This window comes from Schistocerca gregaria, chromosome 3, assembly GCF_023897955.1.
Source record: "Schistocerca gregaria isolate iqSchGreg1 chromosome 3, iqSchGreg1.2, whole genome shotgun sequence".
Taxonomy (NCBI): domain Eukaryota; kingdom Metazoa; phylum Arthropoda; class Insecta; order Orthoptera; family Acrididae; genus Schistocerca; species Schistocerca gregaria.
In genome coordinates this window covers 118,473,696-118,487,019 of record NC_064922.1, presented here as the reverse complement: position 1 = coordinate 118,487,019, position 13,324 = coordinate 118,473,696, and the positions used below count along the sequence as shown (strand labels likewise).

General features: G+C 36.0%; 1 protein-coding gene across 1 annotated transcript in view; it reads right to left on the bottom strand.

Annotated features, from left to right (window-relative positions):
• Positions 1-13,324, bottom strand: part of LOC126355276 (uncharacterized) — a 384,087-nt gene that overhangs the window by 20,288 nt on the left and 350,475 nt on the right. The window contains exon 13 of the mRNA XM_050005563.1: positions 2,107-2,198. Within this exon, the coding sequence (XP_049861520.1) occupies positions 2,107-2,198 (92 nt within the window). The remainder of the gene's footprint in view (positions 1-2,106; positions 2,199-13,324) is intronic.

Below are 13,324 nucleotides of genomic sequence, written 5' to 3'. Positions count from 1 at the left end.
AATCATGTTCCACAATAAAAGATCTTCATCTTTTACAATTTAGTGCAAGACCAATGAAGTATGGCTCAACCCTCTATAACAAAAATTAAAATTATGTAGAATTTTACTTATCCTTAAAATCTGTAACTGAAGAATTAACAGTGTATTCCAAATAGCTATAATATTTTATACAGCAATTAAATGTGTAGAACTCCAACTATTTACAAATGATGCATGAATCACATCATCATGGCTAACAGCTATAAAAAGTGTAGGAAATGGCAGAAGCAGCATGTGATGGTAAATTCCTTCATGTGATTCTAAAATCTGTCACCAGACTGAAGTAATGACCAAATACCATCATGTTCTTGTGTACATTATCCTCCAGGAACAACTCTCCCTCCTACAGCAGTCAGTGTTTTGTTTACAGTCCATTCTTCATTCATAATAATCTGAATAACTAATAAACCAAGATCATATACTGCATATCACATTCTCCCATATTTTTCCAAAGTGCTATGCTTGATAAAATCAGAGTAAGTATGCAACATTTTGAGCATGTGAGGCAATGCTATCCGATTTAATTACTTATATGTTCCATGCAACACCTTAACTGTTATCAAAGCATGGTGCAGTTTATATAATTACTTCTGATGGAATAGGTAAGGACCATTGAGGTACACTTTATGCCAGAGAAATCTTGGATCACACACCCAAATTTTTCATCAATTGCAAATCAGTTAGCCCATCAACATTTAACTTCATTCTCGCCATTGCTGTTCTTGGATTTTATTCTCTCACCACAAAATTCAAATTTTCAACATTCCAAACTTAAATTCATAATACAATTCATTCTCTGTCTGTAATGGCTACATTGACTAGAAATATTCTGTGTGCAGCTTCCCTGTCTTTGATGAAATAGTTTATGGTGTCTTCTGTAGGACTGCGCCCCCTGTTACAGCCCCCCACACCACCTCATTCCCCCATTTCTCAAAATTAATTCAGTCAGGAACAGCTTCACATTTGAAGACTACCAGGAAGCATAAAACTGCTTTTTATTATTCATAATTCTTCTTGTAAAATGCTGTTGGCAATACTGTTTATTCTTAAAACCCTGTCAGTGATAAAGATAATTCAGTCCCCATTTTATTAAAGTGAATTACACGACCATCTGACATTTCAAAAATATCATCTCTAGTTTGTGATTGGAATCCAGTTCCAGTAAAGAGAAATAACAACAATATTTGGAAATGCTTAGTTTCTAAATTGTGAGACTGACGTGTGTAGTATATTGGTTCATAACATTTGATGCCAAAATGTTGTAGGCATCCATCTTCCTCTTCAATACAGACTACAGCTAGCTGCCATTGTGAGTTCCAAACATTTTCCATTATACCTGGACTGGTATATACAGTCCCAGATACTTCCAAATCTCATACATGGGGAACTTCAGCACTGACTGGTAATGTTTGTACCATTAGATTTGCATGATCCCACAGAAAATAAGTCCATGGATTTTAATCGGGTGAATGTGAAGGTAAGAAAGTTGGTTCACCTCTACTTATCCACTGCCCAGAGTAAGGTGTTTTTGGGCTTGCAGACTGAAATGAACTACAGTTCAGTCTTGTAAATCCCTTCAAGGATTGCCAGTAATACACCATCCAAGTGGTCAGGTAATGAGCTGTGATAGAAATGTTTGGGCCCTTGTTAGTCTTTTAGGTATTTTGTAAGGTCCCAAGAAGCAGTTGCCAAAAATGTGAGCATGTGTGTTACTGAGACCTTTATCTGTGTATTGCACCAGCCACTGCCCAGAAATTTCACTGTTTTACATATTCTAGTGATGGAAATTTTATATCCCACTCAGAGTGAATACTGCTAAAGAAAATGCTACCAGTATACTGCTCTTGTAGAAAGTCAATTGCTGACACGTTTTGTTGTCACTGCACGTGGAATGGTAAAGTACTTGCTCCTACAGGTGTCTTCGAACAGGATATGTGATTTTTCTTAGGATGGTGATTCCAGGTCAGGCATACACAATATCAAGAATGGTGTGTCATCATTGCATTTCCGTCCACCAATACATATGCGAAATAGATTACATTGTTATTAGATACAAAAAATACTTACTTTTACCTCCATGACTCCTCTGTACTCTGTATAGAAACCTCCAAGCTCATCTAAAGCTTCCTTTGTTGTCTGACTTATGTGGATCTTCATTGCTGTTGCAGAAAAAAAAAAAAAAAAATCAGTGTATGAAATGAAACTGTTAACTTCTACAAAACATCAAAATGTTTTGGAAATGAAGTTGTAAGTGCTAACAAACATGGAAATTTTTTGAAAGATGTAACTGCCATTGTACTGTGCAATAGGTTTTATTCCACAATCTAGATTTCAGCCTTCAGCCATTATCAAGTGTTACAACTGTAACACATTAAATTCCAATGATGTTTGTGACTATTTATTTTAGATAACTGACTAATATTTAAATTGACTGTAATTAATAACAATGCATAACTCCTTATTTTATAACTGAGAGTGTATCAGATATTTCTCTACCTTGCAAGATTGTACTCCTATGTATCTTTTAATTACAATGGTGTAAGTAGTTTTTCACTAGTTTACTGTTTTATTTAATAAGAAACGCTGCATGTTTTCTTGGATTGTATACATGCATTCTTGTATTTAAAATGTTTGTTAAAAGCAGTTTTTCACTGGTTTAATAAGAAGTGCTCTATGTTGTCTCAAGTCCTTGTTTCCTGAGACTAGTATGACCTGCCCCCCCCCCCCCCCCCCCCACCCCTCTAGTTCAGATCCTGGGTACGCCCTTGATAACTTGTGTTCTACTCAGGTCTAATGACTTTCAGTATGTGAGTAAGAGAACAAATCATGCAGCCCATATATCAGTTCATATGCCCTGCTATTTTTCTGATAGTTGTACTTTTATTGTGCTTTAATCTGTTCCAGCTTTAACATTTGAGAATGACCTAAGGCCAAAATCTAGATTGTGGAATAAAACCTTGTGTACAGTAAAATGGCAGTTATATCTTCCAAAAAGCTTTATATGTGTGTGGATCCACACAAAAGTAAAATATTTAAAACATGGAAAGTCATGGATGAAATTTAAACCATGTAGCAGTAGTCTTTCCAGTAATAAATGAATTAGTTTCAAGCTAACAACTTTGACCTCCACAGTGTCATATCTGAGACAGATGTCCCTTCACGAAGATGAGTGCATGAACGTGAGACAGATTTTGAAAATTAAGTTGTTGTTTGCGAAGCCTTAGGCAATTTAATTGCATTTTAGCCCCTAACCAAACAACATGTGAGCATGGGGCAGTGACTGCTAATAATAACTTAGCACTGATCCCCATAATAAACATTCCATTCTTTCAAAATGGATCCAGTTGTTACATTATCCTTTACGACATGGTGATGGTATCTACAACCTCATGCTGCATCTAACTTGTACCTGACCAGAGACCTAATATCTATAAATTCGTAACACTACCACCATAATGAAATGGAACACTCAGAATCAGATGCCAATAACTCATGGCAGTAAGATGTTTAAGAAATGCTCCACTTGTAAGTCATATCTAGTAGTCTAGTAGCAGTAGTAGTGTCAATGAATATGAAAGTCTTTTACTCTCAGAAAATGTTAGAAAAATTTTGACTGAGACCATAACACTGGCCATTGAATATGTTTGAACAGTAACTGTTCCTCAGTAGTCCACAAACATTGAGAATGATTCATGCATCAAACCAAAACTGATATAACAAAAGGAGATTTTCACTCTGCAGCAGCGTGTTCACTGATATGCAACTTCCTGGCAGATTAAAACTGTGCGCCGGACTGAGACTCCAACTTGAGACCTGTGCCTTTCATGGGCAAGTACTCTACTGACTGAGCTACCCAAGCACAACTCATGACCTGTATTTGATACTGTAGACTTTTAGGGGATGTCGATACAGATATGCAAAATGTAAAGGGAAACTTTGGTGATGTTCAAATATTGTACTGTGTCAATATTGGGACATTTTGCACAGAAAGAACAAAAATAGAATTAATGTAAATATATATTAGTGTTAGTAACCTATTTTCATTCAATTTTGTAATTATATTTCATTTTGTAAAAGAAAGACTCACTGTTTGCTGTAGCTCTGATTAATTGTATAAATTATCAGTTTTGAGCTAAATTATTTCGTATAATATGGACAAGATACTTTTAAAAACTCACCAGCTAAAGAGAAGGTCTGTAAATGAACTTTTAATGCACACTTCTGGAACTTTCTATGGAGAAATTCTATATTATGATCGCAAAAATACGAAAACTTGTGAAAACTGTTTCATAACCTAATTTCGAAAGACGATTTGTATCAAGAAATATTGCTAAAAAGATTTATTTACGTTTTGAAACACGATTTGAATCATTTTACATATAGATAGTTGTTCTAAATCACTCAAGAAATATCCAGAATCAAGTGTCAGGATGTTTCTGGAAACATCGGTACAAATCTGGTGAAGGTTATCCAGAAGCTGGTAGAAAAATGTTATAAAATCTATTTGGAAATTATGCTTGTAAGAATTTATATGTACTGATCCTTTTACTTACTTTAATCTGTACTAAAATTCTGTAATGTCTAATTTAGTTTTAAGTTGTGAATTGCTATCATATTGTAAACAAAACATTGTGAAAGACTTTCATTGTTTGGAAAGATATTAATACACCTAGGAGTTGTCAGTTGCCAGTTCGGATGTGCAGTGCGGTTAGCTCTGAGAGTCAGTTGTTGAGTCTGTGAAGTCTGTCAGTTCTGTTTGTAAATAAACGTCTGTAATGAAGAATTACTGTTGTCGTCTATATGAACTCAAGACCTTTTGCACGAAGCAGACACCTCCTAATGCAACGTTTTAATTTGGTGTTGAGGAGCTGAAACGTTATAATTTGGTTGAGGAAGCTGGGATATTATAATTTGGTGGAGGACCTGGGATGTTATAATTTGGTGGAGGAAGCAGAGGATATAACGTCCACCCAGTGATTCTTCAAAATAAAATACCTCTCTTCTGGGATCACAAGAAGAAAATACGTCTGTTTTGGGACCACAAGAAGAGGATATACGACGGACCAGTCATTCTTCAGAAGTAAATACGTCGATTCTGGGGTCACAAGAAGAGGAGTGAATCAACCGAGCGAAACCATCCTGTAATTGAAGAAATTTCGCAAAACACCGACACCAACGACCGCCGACGGACACTAAGATAAGTACCTGCTTCCTAAAATAATGGAAAAAGACGCAGATTTCAGTATTGACAGCGGTGTAGCGAGTACACCTATTAGGGAAAGTGCTTCTGACAGTGTAGGAATGTTGGAAATGTTAAAACAAATGTTTTCAGAGTTAAACTCGAAGATGGACGATTCTCGTGCCGAGTTACGTCAACAAATTGAACAGACACAACAACAGATGGACAGGTCGATTTCGAAGGCTGTGTGTGATTTAAAATCAGAAATAAATTCAAATACAGAACATATTGCTCACACTAATCAGGTTCTCGAAGAATGGCGAATTACTTTTGAGTCAAACCAAAAAGAACTTAGTTGTCGTGTGGACACGGTTGAGAGCAAAATTTCTGTCCTTGAAACTGATTTAAGTAACGAAATTTCAAATAACCAGTCAAAACTTAAAAAAGTTGTTGATTTTGTAAATGAGGAAAATTCTCAATTGAGAAATGAATTTGACCAGACAAAACGATTTTTTGAAAGCGAAATTGAATCTTTCAAATCTGATTCTGACAAAAAGGTCACAGAAATTTGTAGTAGAGTAGGTAATGTCGAAAAAACTAGACAGAAAATTTGTAGAAATACAAGAAACTATGTTGCAAAAAGGTTTTAGTAATAGTTGTAATGGGGTATGGGGAAATTTTCCCATTAAAACTTATCCCGGTGACAAGAATATACACCCAAAAGACTTCATGCAATTCTGCAAGGAGCAGTTCACGTCCTTAATGACAGATAGTGTTAAGATAAAATTTGTAAAGAAATTACTTGATGGTGAGGCGCTTTCGTGGTCCAATCAGAATTGTTCCGCGGAAATGCCCTTTGAAGATTTCGAAAAATGTTTTCTAACCAAATTTTGGTCTGAAACTGAGCAAGCTCGAATCAAAAGTAAATTCGTGAATGGTCCTAGTTACAGAGAATCTGATGGTTCAATGAAACCCTATTGTGAGAAACAGTTGCAAAAATTAGTGCATCTGGATAAGCCATTTGATGAGCTAACTCAAATTGATGCACTAAAACGGAGACTTCCGAAAAGAGTACAATGGGGTTTAGTATATGGTCCAGATGAGTCCATAGAACAATTCTTGAAATATGTGGACAAACTTGATAGAGCCTTTGAACAAAACAACAGATTTAACGACTTTGTAGGGTGGGAACCGAACCGTGGAAATAACAATAATAATAGTGAACGAAGAAACTTTAACAACAACAGGGATAATTATAATAGCAATGACAGAAGAAATTTTGGTAGGAATGATCAGCACTTTAATTCAAACAGAGAATGGGAAAATCGAAACAGGTCCTGGGGTAATGACATGAGAGAAGGTAACCCGAGGCAGGGAAACGACAGACATAGGCCTTTAAACGACTAAATGCTCCACTGGGAGTCTGTCAGTTTGGGGCAAGGAATTTTCAAAATCAGGCTAATTTCACCCGGAACAGACAGCACTATAATCAGAGACCTAACCAGTATAGACAGTATGCTTATGATCGATCTGTAGATAGAGGGAATGAAAAAATTAAATTTGACAGGAAAGTTTGGAATGTCATCAGAGAAAATACTAGAAACAACTGTAATAGGAACCAGGCTACCTTTGATGAAGTAGGCTTAGAAGATGATATAATTGCAAATTTATATAATCAAGAAGAAGCACCTAATGCTGAAATGAAAGGTAAGGATAACTTTGATAATTTTGGATTGTACAAACTTAAGTGTGGTGATGTTTTAGATGTAAGTTGTCATAATGATGTTCGTACTGAAGTTTCTGGAAAGTCTGATATTCATGTGGATGTGGTTGGTGAAGATGCTGTTGTGAGTAATGTTGGTGATACTAGTAGTGTTTGTAGTGTAAGCTCAGGCAATGATGATGATGATGTTGATGTTAAGGCTAATGGTGATTATGTACTAGAAGATTTTGATGGTGAATTGGATGGAATAGTTTATGTTGAAGTTAAGGAGGATGTTATAAGCAATAGTGTTGAGAGTAGTTGTGCCAGGAACTCTAACTACATTCCACATGAGAATCAGATTGCGCCAGTTCAGCTTAGTAATACATCAGGAGACAGGGGGGTTAATTGTGCTGATGCATCTGAGATTATTTTGAAATCTGTTTGGACAAATTTAAAGATTACAGTGATGACAATGATGTTAAGATCAAATTAAGGGAAATTTGTGAACCAGTTTCTGCTTTTAAGCCTAATGAAATCATCAAACGAGGTACTAGTCAGGATGTGTGTGAGGTAAATAGTAATCCAGACATTCCAGTAAATTCCAGTAGACCTAGAAGTTTGAAGAAAGTATTGCCTAATAAAGAAAACCTAAATATGGAACAGAGGTATGATGAGATAGCAGAAGATCTTTTGTATGAAGAACAGGAAGAAAGGGAAAACACCACTATTGGTAGTCCATACATAAAAATTAAAGCTGCAGGTCGGGAAGGGTATTGTTTGATTGACACAGGGAGTCCAATTAGTGCCATTTTGAAGCAAATTAAGAGATATAATTAAGCATGATCCTGACTTTGTTGAATTACCAGTTGTTGGAATAAAAATTAGAGGCATTACCGGCAAACTGAGCAAAATTGTTAATAGACAGGTGTTGTTGTCCTTCAATATAAATGATGTACAGTTTACTCAAGGATGTCTCGTAATAAGTGTCCTAAATGAGAATGTACTGTGGGGTATGGACTGGATATTAAAAGCTAATGCAGCATTTGATTGGGAAAAAGAGTTTGTTTACCTTTATTGATCCTAAGACGAGAGTATGTTCCAGTACTGACATGTCGGTTCAAAACTGTGCTGATAAGGGAATTGAAATAAGGGACGTTACATTTTCTAAAGACAGTGGTTATTGTGTAGAGGAAATTACTGAGGATTATGATGATGGAGAATATGGGGATATAGTTCAAGAAAAATTACGGGAATCAGATAATTTGAACCAAGAACAGAAGGTAGAGTTAGAACGATTATTGTGGAATTACTGTGATGTTTTTGATGATAGACCTGGCAGAGTAAAGAATCATCAATGTAAACTCAGATTAAAACCACATGAGCCATTCTTTATAAAACCTTATAGTGTACCCATTGCAAAGAGAAAAGATGTAGAAAAGGAACTTCAAAAGATGGAAGAGTGGGGCATCATTGAGAGAAGTAAGAGCCAATACAATAATCCTTCGGTAGTGGTTGCAAAACGTGATGGCAGTGTCAGGCGTGTACTAGATTCAAGACACCTAAATAAGTATCTGGAAAGAGAGACCGATCATCCCGAGAATATAGACGAATTACTTCATAAATTTGAAAGAATGAAATACATGACCAGTTTAGATCTCACATCATGATTTCAACAAGTAGAATTAGAAAATGATTCCAGAAAGTATACTGCCTTTTTGTATGGGGGAAGATGTTACCAGTATTGTGTGGTAGCATTTGGGCTGAATGTCTCAGTAGCCGAATTCATTAGAGCACTTGTTTTTGTTTTGGGAAAAGATCTTTTAGCAAAATTAACTGTGTATGTAGATGACATTTTGATCACTGGAGAAACTTGGGAAGAACATGTTAATACTTTGATGGAGGTTTGCAATAGATTAAGGAAAGGGGGAATGTCACTTAAATTATCTAAATGTAAGTTTGGTATGAAAAAATTTAAGTTTCCGGGGCACAGTATTTCTGAGGAAGGTATTTTGCCAGATCCTGAAAAACTCGAGGCAATTGCAAAATTCCCAATTCCAAAAACCAAGAAACAACTAAAGTCATTTTTCGGGATGTGCGGTTACTACAGAAAGTTCATTAGTACCCAAGCTCTAAATGCTCCAAGCCTTAACAGATTGCTGAAGAAAAATGCAATGTGGGTTTGGGATCAGGAATGTGAAGCTGCTTTTGAAGAAATAAAAACACAGTTATGTAACAGTCAAATTTTGTACCGTCCTGATTTAAGTTTACCTTTTTGCATTATGGCAGATAGTAGTGATTACGGCCTAGGTGCTCACCTTTTCCAAGAAGTAAATATAAATGGGAAAATAGAACACAGGTCTATTGCTTTTGCTAGTCGAACCTTGAAAAAACATGAGAGGCAATACACTGTTACCGAGAAAGAGCTTTTCGCCATTTACTGGGCATTTTCTAAATTCAGAAATTATTTATCGGGAAACCAGGTAGTTGTCTACACAGACCATAAGGCATTAATTTATATTCAAGAATGTAGGTTGCATCATGGAAGGATTACCAGGTGGGCACTCTTGTTACAACAATTTAATTACTCAATAAAATATCTTAGAGGACCCGATAATGTAGTTGCTGATGCTTTATCTAGACTACCTGTGGGGGGTGACTTTGAAGATGACAGTGGGGAATGTGAAAAAGAATTCAAAATTATGTATTTAAGAGGGGTGGACAATGAACAAGAAATCAGAGACATTTGTAATGACATCCGACGGAATCAGAACCACAATGAGAACTGTAAACTTGTCAAAAGTTATTTAGGGAAAAAGGGACATGAAAAAGTGGGAGATTATTACAAAATCTGCAAGGGGATTCTATTCAAGAGAAACAGTGTAGATACCGATGTATGGAAATTATGTTGGCCTGAACAGTACATCAATGTACTCATCAAGTACATTCATGAAAGTTTTGGTCATTGTGGGATTCAAAAGTGTATCCAGAAAATCCAAGAAAATGTGTACTTTAACAACATAACCAGGAGGGTTCGAAAAATTTTGACGGGTTGTGACAGGTGCCAAAGAGTAAAAGTATCCAACCAAACTTGTCGAGGATTGATGCGAAACATCTTACCAAAAGAACAACACGAGTTAGTCGCTGTCGACTTATATGGACCATTACCGAAGACCAGAGGAGGCTATTGCTACATTTTTGTTATGGTTGATGTTTTTTCAAAATTCATTAAGTTATACCCTCTTCGCAAGGCAAACAGTAAGAGCATTATTTCAAAAATTAGAGGAGACTATTTTGGCACGGTTGGAAAACCTCAGAAAATCTTATCAGACAATGGGGCTCAATTTACTTCTGGAGTATGGAAAGCTTTTGTTTAAGATGAAAATATAAGTCACATTCTTATTTCAGCTTATCATCCGTCAGGAAACACTTCGGAGAGATACATGAGGGAAATTGGGCGTTTCTTTAGAACCTACTGCAATACTGATCATGCTAGTTGGATTGACTATGTTGAGAAATTCACAGATGTTGTGAACAGCCTACAGCATTCCTGAACAGAATTTTCACCTTATGAAATACAGTATAATAGTGAACCACCACATCCAATTAGTGATTTCATTGATTTTCCAGTCTGCAAACCATTAAGTACTCAAGAGAGAGAGAGGAAATAGTGAGAAAGACCATGAAATCTCAAAGTGATAAGAGGAAATGTAGACATGACAAAAGATTGAAGCCTACTCAATTTAAAATTGAAGACTTGGTCCTTGTTAAAACACAAGAGAAGTCTAAAGCCATCAGTGGTGAATTAAAAAAGTTTTTTGACATATACATTGGACCTTTCAAGATTCAGGACAATCTTCATCCGAATGCTTACCGTCTAGTCTACCCAAATTCTGGCAGACTGTTTGGCCTACGAAACGTGACCGAACTGATATTGTATAAAAAAATCTAAAAAAGTATTTTAGATAATAGATGTTTATAGACTTTTATATGTAATCTTACCAGGATATTTTTGTATACTTTGTTATGTTGTATTTATCTGATTCCTCAGGGGAGCATACATTCTTTGTGTGCTAAGTGTTTGGCGAGCACTAGGTCCCCTAGCTATGCAAATGTCATGTTTCATTTTCGTATTCTGGCATTGCATCTTACACTTATTCTGTGATCCTGTATAATCAATTTTCTCCATCTGTCAGTCTATCCTCTCTTAGCTTTAAGAAATTATTTAGAGTAAATTTTCTTGAGTAATTAGACTTTAGAGAATTCAAATTTCTGTGTCCTTAAAAACCGGTCCACCGACTATTAAATGCTTTTGCTAATGTTTAACTGGGTTTGACCACTGTATGCTGTATATTCATAGCGGACTGTGCTATTGCAGCCTGTGATAGTCTGCAGTGTATATGGAAACCATACGGACTGTGAAGATGAGACTGAAATACAGTGTGTGGCATTGAGGTATACCGACCTTTAAGGAAGATCACCGACCTTCAAGAAAGATCACCGGTCTTCAAGAAAGAAGACACCAAAGATATGTGTAAAACTTTTCTGTTTTGTAATGTAAGGACATCAACCCTTCCGTGTTTCACGTGGAAGTGCTGATGGGGGGGTTGTGTAACATTACAGGACATATTGAAGTATTCGATACTGTAGACTTTTAGGGGATGTCGAAACAGATATGCAAAATGTAAAGGGAAACTTTGGTGATGTTTAAATATTGTACTGTGTCAATATTGGGACATTTTGCACAGAAAGAACAAAAATAGAATTAATGTAAATATATATTAGTGTTAGTAACCTATTTTCATTCAATTTTGTAATTATATTTCATTTTGTAAAAGAAAGACTCACTGTTTGCTGTAGCTCTGATTAATTGTATAAATTATCAGTTTTGAGCTAAATTATTTCGTATAATATGGACAAGATACTTTTAAAAACTCACCAGCTAAAGAGAAGGTCTGTAAATGAACTTTTAATGCACACTTCTGGAACTTTCTATGGAGAAATTCTATATTATGATCGCAAAAATACGAAAACTTGTTAAAACTGTTTCATAACCTAATTTCGAAAGACGATTTGTATCAAGAAATATTGCTAAAAAGATTTATTTACGTTTTGAAACACGATTTGAATCATTTTACATATAGATAGTTGTTCTAAATCACTCAAGAAATATCCAGAATCAAGTGTCAGGATGTTTCTGGAAACATCGGTACAAATCTGGTGAAGGTTATCCAGAAGCTGGTAGAAAAATGTTATAAAATCTATTTGGAAATTATGCTTGTAAGAATTTATATGTACTGATCCTTTTACTTACTTTAATCTGTACTAAAATTCTGTAATGTCTAACTTAGTTTTAAGTTGTGAATTGCTATCATATTGTAAACAAAACATTGTCAAAGACTTTCATTGTTTGGAAAGATATTAATACACCTAGGAGTTGTCAGTTGCCAGTTCAGATGTGCAGTGCGGTTAGCTCTGAGAGTCAGTTGTTGAGTCTGTGAAGTCTGTCAGTTCTGTTTGTAAATAAACGTCTGTAATGAAGAATTACTTGTTGTCATCAATATGAACTCGAGACCTTTTGCACGAAGCAGACACCTCCTAATGCAACGTTTTAATTTGGTGTTGAGGAGCTGAAACGTTATAATTTGGTTGAGGAAGCTGGGATGTTATAATTTGGTGGAGGACCTGGGATGTTATACTCATCTCCTACCTCCCAAACTTCACAGAAGCTCTTCTGCGAACCTTGCAGAACTAGCACTACTTGAGGAAAGGATACTGTGGAGACATGGCTTAGCCACTGCCTGAGGGATGTTTCCAGAATAAGGTTCTGCAGCAGAGTGTGCGCTGATATGAAACTTCCTAGTAGATTAAAACTGTGTGCTGAACCAAGACTCAAGCTCAGGTCTTTTGCCTTTTGTAGGAAAGTGCTCTGCCAACGGAGCTACCCAAGCATGACTCATGACTCCTCCTTACAGCTACAATTCTGCCAGTATTTTGTCTTAGGTTTTGCAGAAGAAATTCTGTGAAGTTTCGAAGGTAGGAGATGGCAGAATTGAAGTTTTAGGGACAGGTTGGGAGTTGTGCTTGAATAGCTCAGTCAGTAGAGCACTTGCCCGCAAAATGCAAAGGTCTTGAGTTCAAGTCTCTGTCCAGCACACAGTTTTAATCTACCAGGAAGTTTCAAGACTAATATGATGGTTACTTAACATTATGGAGTGAACTACTAGTGGGATATATTATCATCATGTATCAGAATTCTGTCTTTTATTATAATATAACAGTAACATTCTTTTGACTGATGCTGAAAGAAGGCTAAGAAAAATTGATCTCTCTCTCTCTCTCTCTCTCTCTCTCTCTCTCTCTCTCTCTCTCTCTCTCTCACACACACACACACACACACACAC